At 41.7% G+C, this 19,658-nt stretch overlaps 1 protein-coding gene across 1 annotated transcript in view; it reads left to right on the forward strand.

The window, feature by feature from the left end:
• The window catches only part of LOC139379134 (nuclear transcription factor, X-box binding-like 1), a 90,340-nt gene that overhangs the window by 26,151 nt on the left and 44,531 nt on the right, over positions 1–19,658 (forward strand). The window contains exons 13-16 of the mRNA XM_071121964.1: positions 2,577–2,697; positions 8,753–8,912; positions 13,499–13,587; positions 14,753–14,774. Coding sequence (XP_070978065.1) covers positions 2,577–2,697; positions 8,753–8,912; positions 13,499–13,587; positions 14,753–14,774 — 392 coding nt within the window. The remainder of the gene's footprint in view (positions 1–2,576; positions 2,698–8,752; positions 8,913–13,498; positions 13,588–14,752; positions 14,775–19,658) is intronic.

The following is a 19,658-nucleotide window of genomic DNA, read 5'->3' on the forward strand; positions in this document are numbered from 1 at the left end:
ACACACACACACACACACACCTCGCAGAGACACACACACACACACACACACCTCGCAGAGACACACACACACACACACACCTCGCAGAGACACACACACACACACACACCTCGCAGAGACACACACACACACACCTCGCAGAGACACACACACACACACACACACCTCGCAGACACTCTCACACACACACACACACACACCTCGCAGAGAGACACCTCGCAGAGACACACGCCTCGCAGAGACACACACACACGCACCTCGCAGAGACACACACACACCTCGCAGAGACACACACACACACACACCTCGCAGAGACACACACACACACACCTTGCAGAGACACACACACACACACCTCGCAGAGACACACACCTTGCAGAGACACACACACACACACACACACCTCGCAGAGACACACACCTCGCAGAGACACACACCTCGCAGAGACACACACACACCTCGCACCTCGCAGAGACACACACTGTGGTTGCAAAGGTTGTTTTTCGAAACTATTGTCGAGGGGGACAATGGAACGCGTCTGTAAGGTCAATCCATTTTAATATTCTGGACCTCGTCTGACTGCTTTAAGATCAAATCACATCGTCACATGGCCGAATACAACAGCTGACTGACAAGTCCCTAACCCACAATGCAACAGCTGACTGACAAGTCCCTAACCCACAATACAACAGCTGACTGACAAGCCCCTAACCCACAATGCAACAGCTGACTGACAAGCCCCTAACCCACAATGCAACAGCTGACTGACAAGTCCCTAACCCACAATACAACAGCTGACTGACAAGCCCCTAACCCAAATCAAATCAAATTTTATTTGTCACATACACATGGTTAGCAGATGTTAATGCGAGTGTAGCGAAATGCTTGTGCTTCTAGTTCCGACAATGCAGTAATAACAAGTAATCTAACTAACAATTCCAAAACTACTGTCTTGTACACAGTGTAAGGGGATAAAGAATATGTACATAAGGATATATGAATGAGTGATGGTACAGAGCAGCATAGGCAAGATACAGTAGATTGTATCGAGTACAGTATGTACATATGAGATGAGTATGTAAACAAAGTGGCATAGTTAAAGTGGCTAGTGATACATGTATTACATAAGGATACAGTCGATGATATAGAGTACAGTATATACGTATGCATATGAGATGAATAATGTAGGGTAAGTAACATTATATTAGGTAGCATTGTTTAAAGTGGCTAGTGATATATTTACATCATTTCCCATCAATTCCCATTATTAAAGTGGCTGGAGTTGAGTCAGTGTCAGTGTGTTGGCAGCAGCCACTCAATGTTAGTGGTGGCTGTTTAACAGTCTGATGGCCTTGAGATAGAAGCTGTTTTACATGTCAGTCTCAACCCACAATACAACAGCTGACTGACAAGCCCCTAACCCACAATGCAACAGCTGACTGACAAGCCCCTAACCCACAATGCAACAGCTGACTGACAAGCCCCTAACCCACAATACAACAGCTGACTGACAAGCCCCTAACCCACAATGCAACAGCTGACTGACAAGCCCCTAACCCACAATGCAACAGGTGACTGACAAGCCCCTAACCCACAATACATCAGGTACCTTACCAGGTAATAACGAGGCTGGATACAGGGGTACCAGGTGATAACGAGGCTGGATACAGGGAGTACCAGGTGATAACAAGGCTGGATACAGGGAGTACCAGGTGATAACAAGGCTGGATACAGGGAGTACCAGGTGATAACAAGGCTGGATACAGGGAGTACCAGGTGATAACAAGGCTGGATACAGGGAGTACCAGGTGATAACAAGGCTGGATACAGGGAGTACCAGGTGATAACAAGGCTGGATACAGGGAGTACCAGGTGATAACAAGGCTGGATACAGGGAGTACCAGGTGATAACAAGGCTGGATACAGGGAGTACCAGGTGATAACAAGGCTGGATACAGGGGTACCAGGTGATAACAAGGCTGGATACAGGGGTACCAGGTGATAACAAGGCTGGATACAGGGGTACCAGGTGATAACAAGGCTGGATACAGGGGTACCAGGTAATAACGAGCCTGTATACAGAACCCCCCTCTAGGAGGGATGGGAACCCCCTCTAGGAGGGATGAGAGGGATGGAACCCCCCTCTAGGAGGGATGGAACCCCCCTCTAGGAGGGATGGAACCCCCCTCTAGGAGGGATGGAACCCCCCTTTAGGAGGGATGGAACACCCCTCTTGAAGGCATGGAACCCCCCTCTAGGAGGGATGAGAGGGATGGAACCCCCCTCTAGGAGGGATGGAACCCCCCTTTAGGAGGGATGGAACCCCCCTCTAGGAGGGATGGAACCCCCCTCTAGGAGGGATGGAACCCCCCTCTAGGAGGGATGGAACCCCCCTTTAGGAGGGATGAGAGGGATGGAACCCCCCTCTAGGAGGGATGGAACCCCCCTCTAGGAGGGATGGAACCCCCCTCTAGAAGGGATGGAATGACAACCTGTGAGATGAGTGATGGTTGTAACCATTCTCAGTCTATGGGGTGTTGGTTTACCATGTAGTAAAACAAGGTTCTGTGTTACAGGCAGCTGCTATCCCTGTCCAGAGACGGTGGATGTGAAGTGTGTGTGTGAATCCACCTCTCTGACTGTTCCCTGTGGGAGGGAGAGGAGTACCAAGCCCCCACGCTGTAAAGAACTGTGCAGGTAACAAACACACGGGACATCGTCCAGACACACACACACACACGGGACATCGTCCAGACACACACACGGGACATCGTCCAGACACACACACGGGACATCGTCCAGACACACACACACACACGGGACATTGTCCAGACACACACACACACACGGGACATCGTCCAGACACACACACGGGACGACACACACACACACACACGGGACATCATCCAGACACACACACACACACGGGGCGACGCGCGGGCAGTAGTACCCACATCCATACCTCGCCCCCACACACCAAACGGGCCAAACATTTTAGTCTACCTCTTCTTGACAGCGGAGAGACATTTTGTTTGTAATTATTTGTCCATGGAGAGTCAAATGAGATGTTTTGCAGCTCATTTCCTGCGATTCTACACTTCTTTTGCCGTCAGGTAAAGAGAAATGTTTGAAGTTTTTAATATGAGACTGACTAATAAAATCTGTGGAAGCCGGTAATTTGACCATGATATGTATTTTTTTTTTGAATTTTATTTCACCTTTATTTAACCAGGTATTTATATATATAACCCTTTATTTAACCAGGTATTTATATATATAACCCTTTATTTAACCAGGTATTTATATATATAACCCTTTATTTAACCAGGTATTTATATATATAACCCTTTATTTAACCAGGTATTTATATATATAACCCTTTATTTAACCAGGTATTTATATATATAACCCTTTATTTAACCAGGTATTTATATATATAACCCTTTATTTAACCAGGTATTTATATATATAACCCTTTATTTAACCAGGTATTTATATATATAACCCTTTATTTAACCAGGTATTTATATATATAACCCTTTATTTAACCAGGTATTTATATATATAACCCTAACCCTTTATTTACCAGGTATTTATATATATAACCCTTTATTTAACCAGGTATTTATATATATAACCCTTTATTTAACCAGGTATTTATATATATAACCCTTTATTTAACCAGGTATTTATATATCTAACCCTTTATTTAACCAGGTATTTATATATATAACCCTTTATTTAACCAGGTATTTATATATATAACCCTTTATTTAACCAGGTATTTATATATATAACCCTTTATTTAACCAGGTATTTATATATATAACCCTTTATTTAACCAGGTATTTATATATATAACTCTAACCCTTTATTTAACCAGGTATTTATATATATAACCCTTTATTTAACCAGGTATTTATATATATAACCCTTTATTTAACCAGGTATTTATATATATAACCCTTTATTTAACCAGGTATTTATATATATAACCCTTTATTTAACCAGGTATTTATATATATAACCCTAACCCTTTATTTAACCAGGTATTTATATATATAACCCTTTATTTAACCAGGTATTTATATATATAACCCTTTATTTAACCAGGTATTTATATATATAACCCTTTATTTAACCAGGTATTTATATATATAACCCTAACCCTTTATTTAACCAGGTATTTATATATATAACCCTTTATTTAACCAGGTATTTATATATATAACCCTTTATTTAACCAGATATTTATATATATAACCCTTTATTTAACCAGGTATTTATATATATAACCCTTTATTTAACCAGGTATTTATATATATAACCCTTTATTTAACCAGGTATTTATATATATAACCCTTTATTTAACCAGGTATTTATATATATATAACCCTTTATTTAACCAGGTATTTATATATATAACCCTTTATTTAACCAGGTATTTATATATATAACCCTTTATTTAACCAGGTATTTATATATATAACCCTTTATTTAACCAGGTATTTATATATATAACCCTTTATTTAACCAGGTATTTATATATATAACCCTTTATTTAACCAGGTATTTATATATATATATATATATATATATATATAACCCTAACCCTTTATTTAACCAGGTATTTATATATATAACCCTTTATTTAACCAGGTATTTATATATATAACCCTTTATTTAACCAGGTATTTATATATATAACCCTTTATTTAACCATGTATTTATATATATAACCCTTTATTTAACCAGGTATTTATATATATAACCCTTTATTTAACCAGGTATTTATATATATAACCCTAACCCTTTATTTAACCAGGTATTTATATATATAACCCTTTATTTAACCAGGTATTTATATATATAACCCTTTATTTAACCAGGTATTTATATATATAACCCTTTATTTAACCAGGTATTTATATATATATATATATATATATATATATATATATATAAAACCCTTTATTTAACCAGATATTTATATATATAACCCTAACCCTTTATTTAACCAGGTATTTATATATATAACCATTTATTTAACCAGGTATTTATATATATAACCATAACCCTTTATTTAACCAGGTATTTATATATATAACCCTTTATTTAACCAGGTATTTATATATATAACCCTTTATTTAACCAGGTATTTATATATATATAACCCTTTATTTAACCAGGTATTTATATATATAACCCTTTATTTAACCAGGTATTTATATATATAACCCTTTATTTAACCAGGTATTTATATATATATATATATATATATATATATATAAAACCCTTTATTTAACCAGATATTTATATATATAACCCTAACCCTTTATTTAACCAGGTATTTATATATATAACCATTTATTTAACCAGGTATTTATATATATAACCATAACCCTTTATTTAACCAGGTATTTATATATATATATAACCCTTTATTTAACCAGGTATTTATATATATAACCCTTTATTTAACCAGGTATTTATATATATAACCCTTTATTTAACAAGGTATTTATATATATAACCCTTTATTTAACACAGGTATTTATATATATAACCCTAACCCTTTATTTAGCCAGGTATTTATATATATAACCCTTTATTTAACCAGGTATTTATATATATATAACCCTTTATTTAACCAGGTATTTATATATGTAACCCTTTATTTAACCAGGTATTTATATATATATATATATCCCTTTATTTAACCAAGTATTTATATATATAACCCTTTATTTAACCAGGTATTTATATATATATAACCCTTTATTTAACCAGGTATTTATATATATATATATATATAACCCTTTATTTAACCAGGTATTTATATATTATATATATATATAACCCTAACCCTTTATTTAACCAGGTATTTATATATTATATATATAACCCTAACCCTTTATTTAACCAGGTATTTATGTATTATATATATAACCCTAACCCTTTTTTTTAACCAGGTATTTATATATATATATAACCCTTTATTTAACCAGATATTTATATATTATATATATAACCCTAACCCTTTATTTATCCAGGTATTTATATATATAACACTAACCCTTTATTTAACCAGGTATTTATATATATACCCCTTTATTTAACCAGGTATTTATATATATAACCCTTTATTTAACCAGGTATTTATATATATAACCCTTTATTTAACCAGGTATTTATATATATAACCCTAACCCTTTATTTAACCAGGTATTTATACATATAACCCTTTATTTAACTGGGTATTTATATATAACCCTTTATTTAACCAGGTATTTATATATATAACCCTTTATTTAACCAGGTATTTATATATATAACCCTTTATTTAACCAGGTATTTATATATATAACCCTTTATTTAACCAGGTATTTATATATATATAACCCTTTATTTAACCAGGTATTTATATATATAACCCTTTATTTAACCAGGTATTTATACATATAACCCTTTATTTAACCAGGTATTTATATATATAACCCTTTATTTAACCAGGTATTTATATATATAACCCTAACCCTTTATTTAACCAGGTATTTATATATAACCCTAACTCTTTATTTAACCAGGTATTTATATATATAACCCTTTATTTAACCAGGTATTTATATATATATATATATATATAAACCTTTATTTAACCAGGTATTTAAATATATAACCCTTTATTTAACCAGGTATTTATATATATAACCCTAACCCTTTATTTAACCAGGTATTTATATATATAACCCTTTATTTAACAAGTTATTTATATATATATAACCCTAACCCTTTATTTAACCAGGTATTTATATATATAACCCTTTATTTAACCAGGTATTTATATATATAACCCTTTATTTAACCAGGTATTTATATATATAACCCTTTATTTAACCAGGTATTTATATATATAACCCTTTATTTAACCAGGTATTTATATATATAACCCTTTATTTAACCAGGTATTTATATATATAACCCTTTATTTAACCAGGTATTTATATATATAACCCTAACCCTTTATTTAACCAGGTATTTATATATAACCCTAACTCTTTATTTAACCAGGTATTTATATATATAACCCTTTATTTAACCAGGTATTTATATATATATATATAAACCTTTATTTAACCAGGTATTTAAATATATAACCCTTTATTTAACCAGGTATTTATATATATAACCCTAACCCTTTATTTAACCAGGTATTTATATATATAACCCTTTATTTAATCAGGTATTTATATATATAACCCTTTATTTAACCAGGTATTTATATATATAACCCTTTATTTAACCATGTATTTATATATATAACCCTTTATTTAACCAGGTATTTATATATATAACCCTTTATTTAACCAGGTATTTATATATATAACCCTTTATTTAACCAGGTATTTATATATATAACCCTTTATTTAACCAGGTATTTATATATTATATATATAATCCTAACCCTTTATTTAACCAGGTATTTATATATATAACCCTTTATTTAACCAGGTATTTATATATATAACCCTAACCCTTTATTTAACCAGGTATGTATATATATAACCCTTTATTTAACCAGGTATTTATATATATAACCCTTTATTTAACCAGATATTTATATATCTAACCCTTTATTTAACCAGGTATTTATATATATAACCCTTTATTTAACCAGGTATTTATATATATAACCCTAACCCTTTATTTAACCAGGTATTTATATATAACCCTTTATTTAACCAGGTATGTATATATATAACCCTTTATTTAACCAGGTATTTATATATATAACCCTAACCCTTTATTTAACCAGGTATTTATATATATAACCCTTTATTTAACCAGGTATTTATATATATATATAACCCTAACCCTTTATTTAACCAGGTATTTATATATATAACCCTTTATTTAACCAGGTATTTATATATATAACCCTTTATTTAACCAGGTATTTATATATATAACCCTTTATTTAACCAGGTATTTATATATATAACCCTTTATTTATCCAGGTATTTATATATATAACCCTAACCCTTTATTTAACCAGGTATTTATATATATAACCCTTTATTTAACCAGGTATTTATATATATAACCCTTTATTTAACCAGGTATTTATATATATAACCCTTTATTTAACCAGGTATTTATATATCTAACCCTTTATTTAACCAGGTATTTATATATAACCCTTTATTTAACCAGGTATTTATATATATAACCCTTTATTTAACCAGGTATTTATATATATAACCCTTTATTTAACCAGGTATTTATATATATAACCCTTTATTTAACCAGGTAGGCCAGTTGAGAACAAGTTCTCATTTACAACTGTGACCTGGCGAAGATGAAGCAAAGCAGTTTGACACATACAACAACACAGAGTTACACATAAACAAACATACAGTCAATAACACAATAGAGACATCTATGTACAGTGTGCAAATGTAGTAAGATTAGGGAGGTAAGGCAATAAATAGGCCGTAGTGACGAAATATTTACAATTTAGCATAAACACTGGAGTGATGTGTTTTGATGTCTTCACTGTTATACAACAATGTATTAAAACGTGATATATTGGTTGTGATTGACATTGTTGTATTTGTGCCCACTTTGTGCTGTTATGTTGTGCTCTTGTTGTGCTGTTGTTGTGCTGTTGTTGTGCTGTTACGTTTGAGATACAAGTCATTATAGGGACAGACAAAAAACCACTCTGTCTAAATGATTATCATCCCACCAGGTCTCCCCCATCCTGCCACCACCCCAGCAGAGAGACCCATCGCTGTCACCCTGGTCCCTGCCCTCCCTGTCGCCAGGCCTGTCTCCTGGCCCTGAAACGATGCCAACACCCCTGTCCCCAACCCTGCCACGACCAGGTTATGGTGAAGACCAGCGACAGGGTGAGTGTGTGCCATGCTGACAGGACAGTTTCAGAATGACTGTATGGGGGATGTTAGATTGGATCCACCAGGGGTGGCACCGATGCCAGGTCATCAACTCTGCTGTGGGGCGTGAGATTGGTCTGTAAAAATATAGTGGAGACTGTAGATTGCTTTATGAAGTGAGATCTGTCAGGAGACCGCTAGCCTGGAACGCCACCCATATGTTATTTATAGTGGAGATGGAAAATAACAACCCTGCCCAACCCTGGGGGCGGCAGGGTAGCCTAGTGGTTAGAGCGTTGGACTAGTAACCGGAAGGTTGCAAGTTCAAACCCCCGAGCTGACAAGGTCTGTCGTTCTGCCCCTGAACAGGCAGTTTACCGGGTTAGTATTTGGACCGGGTTAGTATAGGTTAGTATAGGGACTGGGTTAGTATAGGGACTGGGTTAGTATAGGGACCGGGTTAGTATAGGTTAGTATAGGGACCGGGTTAGTATAGGGACCGGGTTAGTAGAGGGACCGGGTTAGTAGAGGGACCGGGTTAGTAGAGGGACCGGGTTAGTAGAGGGACTGGGTTATAATAGGGACCGGGTTAGTATAGGGACTCGGTTAGTATAGGTTAGTATAGGGACTGGGTTAGTATTGGGACTGGGTTAGTATAGGGACCAGGTTAGTATAGGGACTTTTTTATTTTTTTATTTTTTTTATTTTACCTTTATTTAACAAGGCAAGTCAGTTAAGAACAAATTCTTATTTTCAATGACGGCCTAGGAACAGTGGGTTAACTGCCTGTTCAGGGGCAGAACGACAGATTTGTACCTTGTCAGCTCGGGGGTTTGAACTCGCAACCTTCCGGTTACTAGTCCAACGCTCTAACCACTAGGCTACCCTGCTAGTATAGGTTAGTATAGGGACTGGGTTAGTATAGGGACCGGGTTAGTATAGGTTAGTATAGGGACTGGGTTAGTATAGGGACTGGGTTAGTATATGGACTGGGTTAGTAGAGGGACCGGGTTAGTATAGGGACTGGGTTAGTATAGGGACCAGGTTAGTATAGGTAGGTAGTATAGGGACCGGGTGTATAGGTTAGTATAGGGACTGGGTTAGTATAGGGACTTAGGTTAGTATGGGACTGGGTTAGTATAGGGACCAGGTTAGTATAGGGACTGGGTTAGTATAGGTTAGTATAGGGACTGGGTTAGTATAGGGACTGGGTTAGTATAGGGACCGGGTTAGTATAGGTTAGTATAGGGACTGAGTTAGTATATGGACTGGGTTAGTAGAGGGACCGGGTTAGTATAGGTTAGTATAGGGACTGGGTTAGTATAGGGACTGGGTTAGTATAGGGACCAGGTTAGTATAGGGACTAGGTTAGTATAGGGACCGGGTTAGTATAGGTTAGTATAGGGACTGGGTTAGTATAGGGACTGGGTTAGTATAGGGACCGGGTTAGTATAGGGACCGGGTTATTTTAGTGACCGGGTTAGTATATGTTAGTATAGGGACTGGGTTAGTATAGGGACTGGGTTAGTATAGGGACCGGGTTAGTATAGGTTAGTATAGGGACTGGGTTAGTATAGGGACCGGGTTAGTATAGGTTAGTATAGGGACTGGGTTAGTATAGGGACCGGGTCAGTATGGGGACTGGGTTAGTATGGGGACCGGGTTAGTATTGGGACCGGGTTAGTATAGGTTAGTATAAGGGACCAGGTTAGTATAGGGACTAGGTTAGTATTGGGACTGGGTTAGTATAGGGACTGGGTTAGTAAGGTTAGTATAGGGACTGGGTTAGTATAGGGACTGGGTTAGTATTGGGACCGGGTTAGTAAGGGACCGGGTTAGTATAGATTAGTATAGGGACCGGGTTAGTATAGGTTAGTATAGGGACTGGGTTAGTATAGGGACCGGGTTAGTATAGGTTAGTATAGGGACCGGGCTAGTATAGGGACCGGGTTAGTATAGGTTAGTATAGGGACCGGGTTAGTATAGGGACCGGGTTAGTATAGGGACTGGGTTAGTATAGGGACCGGGTTAGTATAGGTTAGTATAGTGGCTGGGTTAGTATAGGGACCGGGTTAGTATAGGGACTGGGTTAGTATTGGTTAGTATAGGGACTGGGTTAGTATAGGTTAGTATAGGGACTGGGTTAGTATGGGTTAGTATAGGGACTGGGTTAGTATAGGGACTGAGTTAGTATAGGGACTGGGTTAGTATAGGTTAGTATAGGGACTGGGTTAGTATAGGGACTGGGTTAGTATAGGGACTGGGTTAGTATAGGGACTGGGTTAGTATAGGGACTGGGTTAGTATAGGGACTGTGTTAGTATAGGGACTGGGTTAGTATAGGGACTGGGTTAGTATAGGGACTGGGTTAGTAAAGGGACTGGCTTAGTATAGGGACCGGGTTAGTATAGGTTAGTATAGGGACTGGGTTAGTATGGGTTAGTATAGGGACTGGGTTAGTATGGGTTAGTATAGGGACTGGGTTAGTATAGGGACTGGGTTAGTATAGGGACTGGGTTAGTATAGGGACTGGGTTAGTATAGGGACTGTGTTAGTATAGGGACTGGGTTAGTATAGGGACTGGGTTAGTATAGGGACCAGGTTAGTATAGGGACTAGGTTAGTATAGGGACCGGGTTAGTATAGGTTAGTATAGGGACTGGGTTAGTATAGGGACTGGGTTAGTATAGGTTAGTATTGGGACTGGGTTAGTATAGGGACCAGGTTAGTATAGGGACTGGGTTAGTATAGGTTAGTATAGGGACTGGGTTAGTATAGGGACTGGGTTAGTATAGGGACCGGGTTAGTATAGGTTAGTATAGGGACTGAGTTAGTATATGGACTGGGTTAGTAGAGGGACCGGGTTAGTATAGGTTAGTATAGGGACTGGGTTAGTATAGGGACTGGGTTAGTATAGGGACCAGGTTAGTATAGGGACTAGGTTAGTATAGGGACCGGGTTAGTATAGGTTAGTATAGGGACTGGGTTAGTATAGGGACTGGGTTAGTATAGGGACCGGGTTAGTATAGGGACCGGGTTATTTTAGTGACCGGGTTAGTATATGTTAGTATAGGGACTGGGTTAGTATAGGGACTGGGTTAGTATAGGGACCGGGTTAGTATAGGTTAGTATAGGGACTGGGTTAGTATAGGGACCGGGTTAGTATAGGTTAGTATAGGGACTGGGTTAGTAAAGGGACCGGGTCAGTATGGGGACTGGGTTAGTATGGGGACCGGGTTAGTATTGGGACCGGGTTAGTATAGGTTAGTATAAGGGACCAGGTTAGTATAGGGACTAGGTTAGTATTGGGACTGGGTTAGTATAGGGACTGGGTTAGTAAGGTTAGTATAGGGACTGGGTTAGTATAGGGACTGGGTTAGTATTGGGACCGGGTTAGTAAGGGACCGGGTTAGTATAGATTAGTATAGGGACCGGGTTAGTATAGGTTAGTATAGGGACTGGGTTAGTATAGGGACCGGGTTAGTATAGGTTAGTATAGGGACCGGGCTAGTATAGGGACCGGGTTAGTATAGGTTAGTATAGGGACCGGGTTAGTATAGGGACCGGGTTAGTATAGGGACTGGGTTAGTATAGGGACCGTGTTAGTATAGGTTAGTATAGTGGCTGGGTTAGTATAGGGACCGGGTTAGTATAGGGACTGGGTTAGTATTGGTTAGTATAGGGACTGGGTTAGTATAGGTTAGTATAGGGACTGGGTTAGTATGGGTTAGTATAGGGACTGGGTTAGTATAGGGACTGAGTTAGTATAGGGACTGGGTTAGTATAGGGACTGGGTTAGTATAGGGACTGGGTTAGTATAGGGACTGGGTTAGTATAGGGACTGGGTTAGTATAGGGACTGGGTTAGTATAGGGACTGGGTTAGTATAGGGACTGTGTTAGTATAGGGACTGGGTTAGTATAGGGACTGGGTTAGTATAGGGACTGGGTTAGTAAAGGGACTGGCTTAGTATAGGGACCGGGTTAGTATAGGTTAGTATAGGGACTGGGTTAGTATGGGTTAGTATAGGGACTGGGTTAGTATGGGTTAGTATAGGGACTGGGTTAGTATAGGGACTGGGTTAGTATAGGGACTGGGTTAGTATAGGGACTGGGTTAGTATAGGGACTGTGTTAGTATAGGGACTGGGTTAGTATAGGGACTGGGTTAGTATAGGGACCGGGTTAGTAAAGGGACCGGGTTAGTATAGGGACCGGGTTAGTATAGGTTAGTATAGGGACTGGCTTAGTATAGGGACTGGGTTAGTATAGGTTAGTATAGGGACTGGGTTAGTATAGGGACCGGGTTAGTATAGGGACCGGGTTAGTATAGGGACCGGGTTAGTATAGGTTAGTATAGGGACTGGCTTAGTATAGGGACTGGGTTAGTATAGGTTAGTATAGGGACTAGGTTAGTATAGGGACTGGGTTAGTATAGGTTAGTATAGGGACTGGGTTAGTAGTTGGGGAACAGCCTCAGTGTTGTGGTTTACATAATGATTATTAGTTATATCAGGACCTATCAGAACAGCTGATTCAGGATGTTTATCCTGGACTCCTACATGTATGCTGGGAGACTTCCTGTCTCAGACTGCTTGTTTTGCAGGTCCTAGCAGGCCCGTGGGAGCAGTCGTCAGAACCTGCGTTTGTCCGTAAAGCTCTCCCCTGCCCGCCCTGCCTGGTCCCTATACCCACGTATGTTACACACACGCACACGCGCTCACACATACACACAGCAACACACACACAGCAACACATTAACACAGACACAGTAACACAGACACAGAAACACAGACACAGTAACACAGACACAGTAACACAGACACAGTAACACAGACACAGTAACACAGACACAGTAACACAGTAACACAGACACAGTAACACAGACACAGTAACACAGACACAGTAACACAGTAACACAGACACAGTAACACAGACACAGTAACACAGACACAGAAACACAGACACAGTAACACAGACACAGTAACACAGACACAGTAACACAGACACAGTAACACAGACACAGTAACACAGTAACACAGACACAGTAACACAGACACAGTAACACAGACACAGTAACACAGACACAGTAACACAGACACAGTAACACAGACACACAGACACAGTAACACAGACACAGTAACACAGTAACACAGTAACACATTAACACATTAACACATTAACACACAGACACAGTAACACACAGACACAGACACAGTAACACAGTAACACAGACACAGTAACACAGTAACACACACACACAGTAACACCCCCCACCCCCTCACACGGCCAGCGGTTACCCCCCCCCCCCCCCTCACACGGCCAGCGGTTACCCCCCCCCCTCACCCGGCCAGCGGTTACCCCCCCCTCACACGGCCAGCGGTTACCCCCCCCTCACACGGCCAGCGGTTACTCCACCCCCCTCCCACGGCCAGCGGTTACCCCCCCCCCCCCCCCCCCCCCCCCCTCACACGGCCAGCGGTTACCCCCCACGGCCAGCGGTTACCCCCCCCCCCCTCACACGGCCAGCGGTTACCCCCCCCCCCCCCTCACACGGCCAGCGGTTACCCCCCCTCATATGGCCAGCGGTTAACCCACGGCCAGCGGTTAACCCCCCCCCCCACACAGCCAGCGGTTACCGCCCCACGGCCAGCGGTTACCCCCCCACGGCCAGCGGTTACCGCCCCACGGCCAGCGGTTACCCCCCCCCCCCCCCCCCCACACACACCTCACACGGCCAGTGGCGCTCGGGACATGTGGTCATGCTGATGTGGTCTGATCCCAGAGTGCGTCACTGCGCTGCAGGCAGCTGGATCTGGGGGGAGATGCAGACTGAACTCATATTTTCCTCTCTGTACAGGGCCTGTCTTGGAGAGCATGAGGTAAGCTGAGAACTTTTGGTTATTTGCTTTCCACATCCCCTCCCTCTTCCCTCACCGTGTCCCTCTCCCTCTCCACTGGGTCTCTCCCTCTCTCTCCACTGGGTCTCTCCCTCTCTCTCCACCGGGTCTCTCCCTCTCTCTCCACCGGGTCTCTCCCTCTCTCTCCACCGGGTCTCTCCCTCTCTCTCCACCGGGTCTCTCCCTCTCTCTCCACCGGGTCTCTCACTCTCTCTCCACCGGGTCTCTCCCTCTCTCTCCACCGGGTCTCTCCCTCTCTCCTCACCGGGTCTCTCCCTCTCTCCTCACCGGGTCTCTCCCTCTCTCCTCACCGGGTCTCTCCCTCTCTCCTCACCGGGTCTCTCCCTCTCTCCTCACCGGGTCTCTCCCTCTCTCCTCACCGGGTCTCTCTCCCCCCTCACCGGGTCTCTCTCCCCCCTCACCGGGTCTCTCTCCCCCCTCACCGGGTCTCTCTCCCCCCTCACCGGGTCTCTCTCCCCCCTCACCGGGTCTCTCTCCCTCCTCACCAGATCTCTCCCCCCTCACCGGGTCTCTCTCCCTCCTCACCAGATCTCTCTCTCCTCACCGGGTCTCTCTCTCGCTCCACCGGGTCTCTCTCTCTCGCTCCACCGGGTCTCTCTCTCTCCCCTCACCGGGTCTCTCCCTCTCTCTCCCCTCACTGGGTCTCTCCCTCTCTCCATCCCTCTCTCTCTCCTCACCGGGTCTCTCCCTCTCTCCATCCCTCTCCCTCTCTCCATCGGGTCTCTCCCTCTCTCCATCCCTCTCTCTCCCCTCACCGGGTCTCTCCCTCTCTCCATCCCTCTCTCTCTCCTCACCGGGTCTCTCCCTCTCTCCATCCCTCTCTCTCTCCTCACCGGGTCTCTCCCTCTCTCCATCCCTCTCCCTCTCTCCATCGGGTCTCTCCCTCTCTCCATCCCTCTCTCTCCCCTCACCGGGTCTCTCCCTCTCTCCATCGGGTCTCTCCCTCTCTCCATCCCTCTCTCTCCCCTCACCGGGTCTCTCCCTCTCTCCATCCCTCTCCCTCTCTCCATCGGGTCTCTCCCTCTCTCCATCCCTCTCCCTCTCTCCATCGGGTCTCTCCCTCTCTCCATCCCTCTCCCTCTCTCCATCGGGTCTCTCCCTCTCTCCATCCCTCTCTCTCTCCTCACCGGGTCTCTCCCTCTCTCCTCACCGGGTCTCTCCCTCTCTCCATCGGGTCTCTCCCTCTCTCCATCGGGTCTCTCCCTCTCTCCACCGGGTCTCTCTCTCTCTCCTCACCGGGTCTCTCCCTCTCTCCACCGGGTCTCTCTCTCTCTCCTCACCGGGTCTCTCCCTCTCTCCATCGGGTCTCTCCCTCTCTCCATCCCTCTCTCTCCCCTCACCGGGTCTCTCCCTCTCTCCATCCCTCTCTCTCTCTCCATCCCTCTCCCTCTCTCCAGTGATAACCTAAAGGTTGTCAGACCAACAGAAGTCTTGTTTGCTTTTCACATCCCTCCTTCACTCCTTTCCTCATTTCCAAATGTCATGTCATCCCTCTTTCTAGCTTTCTCTCTCTCCCTCTCTCTGACCTTTAAACCAATGGGAGCTTAACTAAACAGAACAGGAAGAACATAAACAGATTGATCACGAGAAAACATGGGAGTTAACGGAGGGAGGGAGACAGAATGGTAGTGCATCAATCTGACTTGTTCAGGACAGTTTTACTCCTGAACATACTTATGCAAAGAGGTTGAATACGTACTGACTCAAGACATGTCCATTTTTCATTTGTCAAAATTTCAAAATGCATCATTTCACCTTGACATGATGGTGTGTTTCACCTTGACATGATGGTGTGTTTCACCTTGACATGATGGTGTGTTTCACCTTGACATGATGGTGTGTTTCACCTTGACATGATGGTGTGTTTCACCTTGACATGATGGTGGGAAATCTTGTGGAGAGGAGGCTGTTATAGCAGCAATGTTCCTACATCTAGTGGAAAGCCTTCCCAGAAGAGTGGAGGCTGTTATAGCAGCAATGTTCCAACATCTAGTGGAAAACCTTCCCAGAAGAGTGGAGGCTGTTATAGCAGCAATGTTCCAACATCTAGTGGAAAGCCTTCCCAGAAGAGTGGAGGCTGTTATAGCAGCAATGTTCCAACATCTAGTGGAAAACCTTCCCAGAAGAGTGGAGGCTGTTATAGCAGCAATGTTCCAACATCTAGTGGAAAACCTTCCCAGAAGAGTGGAGGCTGTTATAGCAGCAATGTTCCTACATCTAGAGGAAAGCCTTCCCAGAAGAGTGGAGGCTGTTATAGCAGCAATGTTCCAACATCTAGTGGAAAGCCTTCCCAGAAGAGTGGAGGCTGTTATAGCAGCAATGTTCCTACATCTAGTGGAAAGCCTTCCCAGAAGAGTGGAGGCTGTTATAGCAGCAATGTTCCAACATCTAGTGGAAAGCCTTCCCAGAAGAGTGGAGGCTGTTATAGCAGCAATGTTCCAACATCTAGTGGAAAACCTTCCCAGAAGAGTGGAGGCTGTTGTAGCAGCAATGTTCCAACATCTAGTGGAAAACCTTCCCAGAAGAGTGGAGGCTGTTATAGCAGCAATGTTCCTACTTCTAGTGGAAAGCCTTCCCAGAAGAGTGGAGACTGTTATAGCAGCAATGTTCCTACATCTAGTGGAAAGCCTTCCCAGAAGAGTGGAGACTGTTATAGCAGCAATGTTCCTACATCTAGTGGAAAGCCTTCCCAGAAGAGTGGAGGCTGTTATAGCAGCAAAGGGGGACCAACTCCATATTAATGGCCATGATTTTGGAATGAGATGTTCAATGAGCAGGTGTCCACATACTTTTGGTCACGTAGTGTACACACACACACACACACACAATGTGTGTGTATGCACACATTTTCATTTGTAAACTTCTCTGGGATCGTTCGTGGCGGTAGCATCCCACCTCGTCAACAGCCAGTGAAATTGCAGGGCGCCAAATTCAAAACAACAGAAATCTCATAATTAAAATTCCTCAAACATGTTGTTGTAAATCCAGCCACAGTGTCTGATTTCAAAAGGCTTTACGACGAAAGCAAACCAAACGAGAGGAGTCACAAAAATCAGAAATAGAGACAAAATTAATCACTAACCTTTGATGATCTTCATCAATTGACACTCATAGGACTTCATGTTACACAATACATGTATGTTTTGTTCGATAAAGTTCATTATTTATATCCAAAAATCTCAGTTTTCATTGGTGTGTTCAGTAGTTCTAAAATATGCGGTGATTTTGCGGAGAGCCACATCAATTTACAGAAATACTCAAAATAAACATCGATAAAAGATACAACTATTATGCATGGAACTTTAGATCCACTTCTCCTCAACCGCTGTGTCAGATTTAAAAAAAACTACATGGAAAAAGCACACCATGCAATAAGTACAGCGCTCAGACAACAAAACAAGCCATACAGATATCAGAAGTCAGAAATACCATTGTAAATATTAACTTACCTTTGATGATCTTCAACAGAATGCACTCCCAGGAATCCCAGTTCCACAATAAATGTTTGTTTTGTTCGATAAAGTCCATTTATGTCCAAATACCTCCTTTTTGTTAGTGCGTTTAGCGCAGTAAATTCATGAGGCGTGACACTAGGTCCAGACGAAAAGTCAAACACTTCCGTTACAGTGGAAGCCTTAGGAAGTGCAATATGACCCCATAGACACTGTATATTTGATAAGCAATGACTTGGAAAAACTACAAAACTTTACAAAAGGTTTTTGCCAGCTACATAAGTTCTGTTATACTCACAGACATCATTCAAACAGTTTTAGAAACTTCAGTGTTTTCTATCCAAATCTACTAATTATATGCATATTCTAGCTTTTATGGCTGAGTAGCAGGCAGTTTACTCTGGGCACAGTGGGTTAGCTGTGACGGAACAGTGGGTTAGCTGTGACGGAACAGTGGGTTAGCTGTGACGGAACAGTGGGTTAGCTGTGACGGAACAGTGGGTTAGCTGTGACGGAACAGTGGGTTAGCTGTGACGGAACAGTGGGTTAGCTGTGACGGAACAGTGGGTTAGCTGTGACGGAACAGTGGGTTAGCTGTGACGGAACAGTGGGTTAGCTGTGACGGTCTAGTGGGTTAGCTGTGACGGAACAGTGGGTTAGCTGTGACGGAACAGTGGGTTAGCTGTGACGGAACAGTGGGTTAGCTGTGACGGAACAGTGGGTTAGCTGCGCCCCTATTTGATAAAGCAGACTCCCCCTGGGTTAGATATTAACATCATAAATAAAATTGTCAAGATGATCAGGACAATCAGTAGTGAAAAGTGGGGTGGGTGAGCTTGAAGGGTGGGGTTGGACTAGAAATGAACATCAGTAACAACCAGGATGAAGGGTGGGGTTGGATTAGAAATGAACATCAGTCAGAATAAGGAAAACATAATGGACAATAGCATTAACAATAACAGCAGTGTCATTTTTTTCTGTTTCTATTCTGTTCTCTCTATTCTGTTCTCTATTCTGTTCTCTCTATTCTGTTCTCTATTCTGTTCTCTCTATTCTGTTCTCTCTCTGTATCTCTTCTCTCTCTCTCTCTCTGTCTCTATCCTGTTCTCTCTGTCTCTGTCTCCTCTCTCTCTGTCTCTCTATCTGTCCGTCTCTATCTCAAGGTTGTTATTTGTTCTGATCTCTCATACACTCTTCTCATTCATCCCATTTAGGCTGCTTTAGTATTCACTACACACTCTGCTTTAGCAGGAACACACACACACACACACACACACACACACACACTCCACCTTCTTTTTATAGGGACACAAAAAGCAAACTCATGTTCACCTTCATTTGAGCTCTCTGTTCTGTCTGCTGTAGTCTGTCTGCTCTGTCTGTTCTGTCTGCT

The sequence above is a fragment of the Oncorhynchus clarkii genome, chromosome 21, assembly GCF_045791955.1.
Source record: "Oncorhynchus clarkii lewisi isolate Uvic-CL-2024 chromosome 21, UVic_Ocla_1.0, whole genome shotgun sequence".
NCBI lineage: Eukaryota > Metazoa > Chordata > Actinopteri > Salmoniformes > Salmonidae > Oncorhynchus > Oncorhynchus clarkii.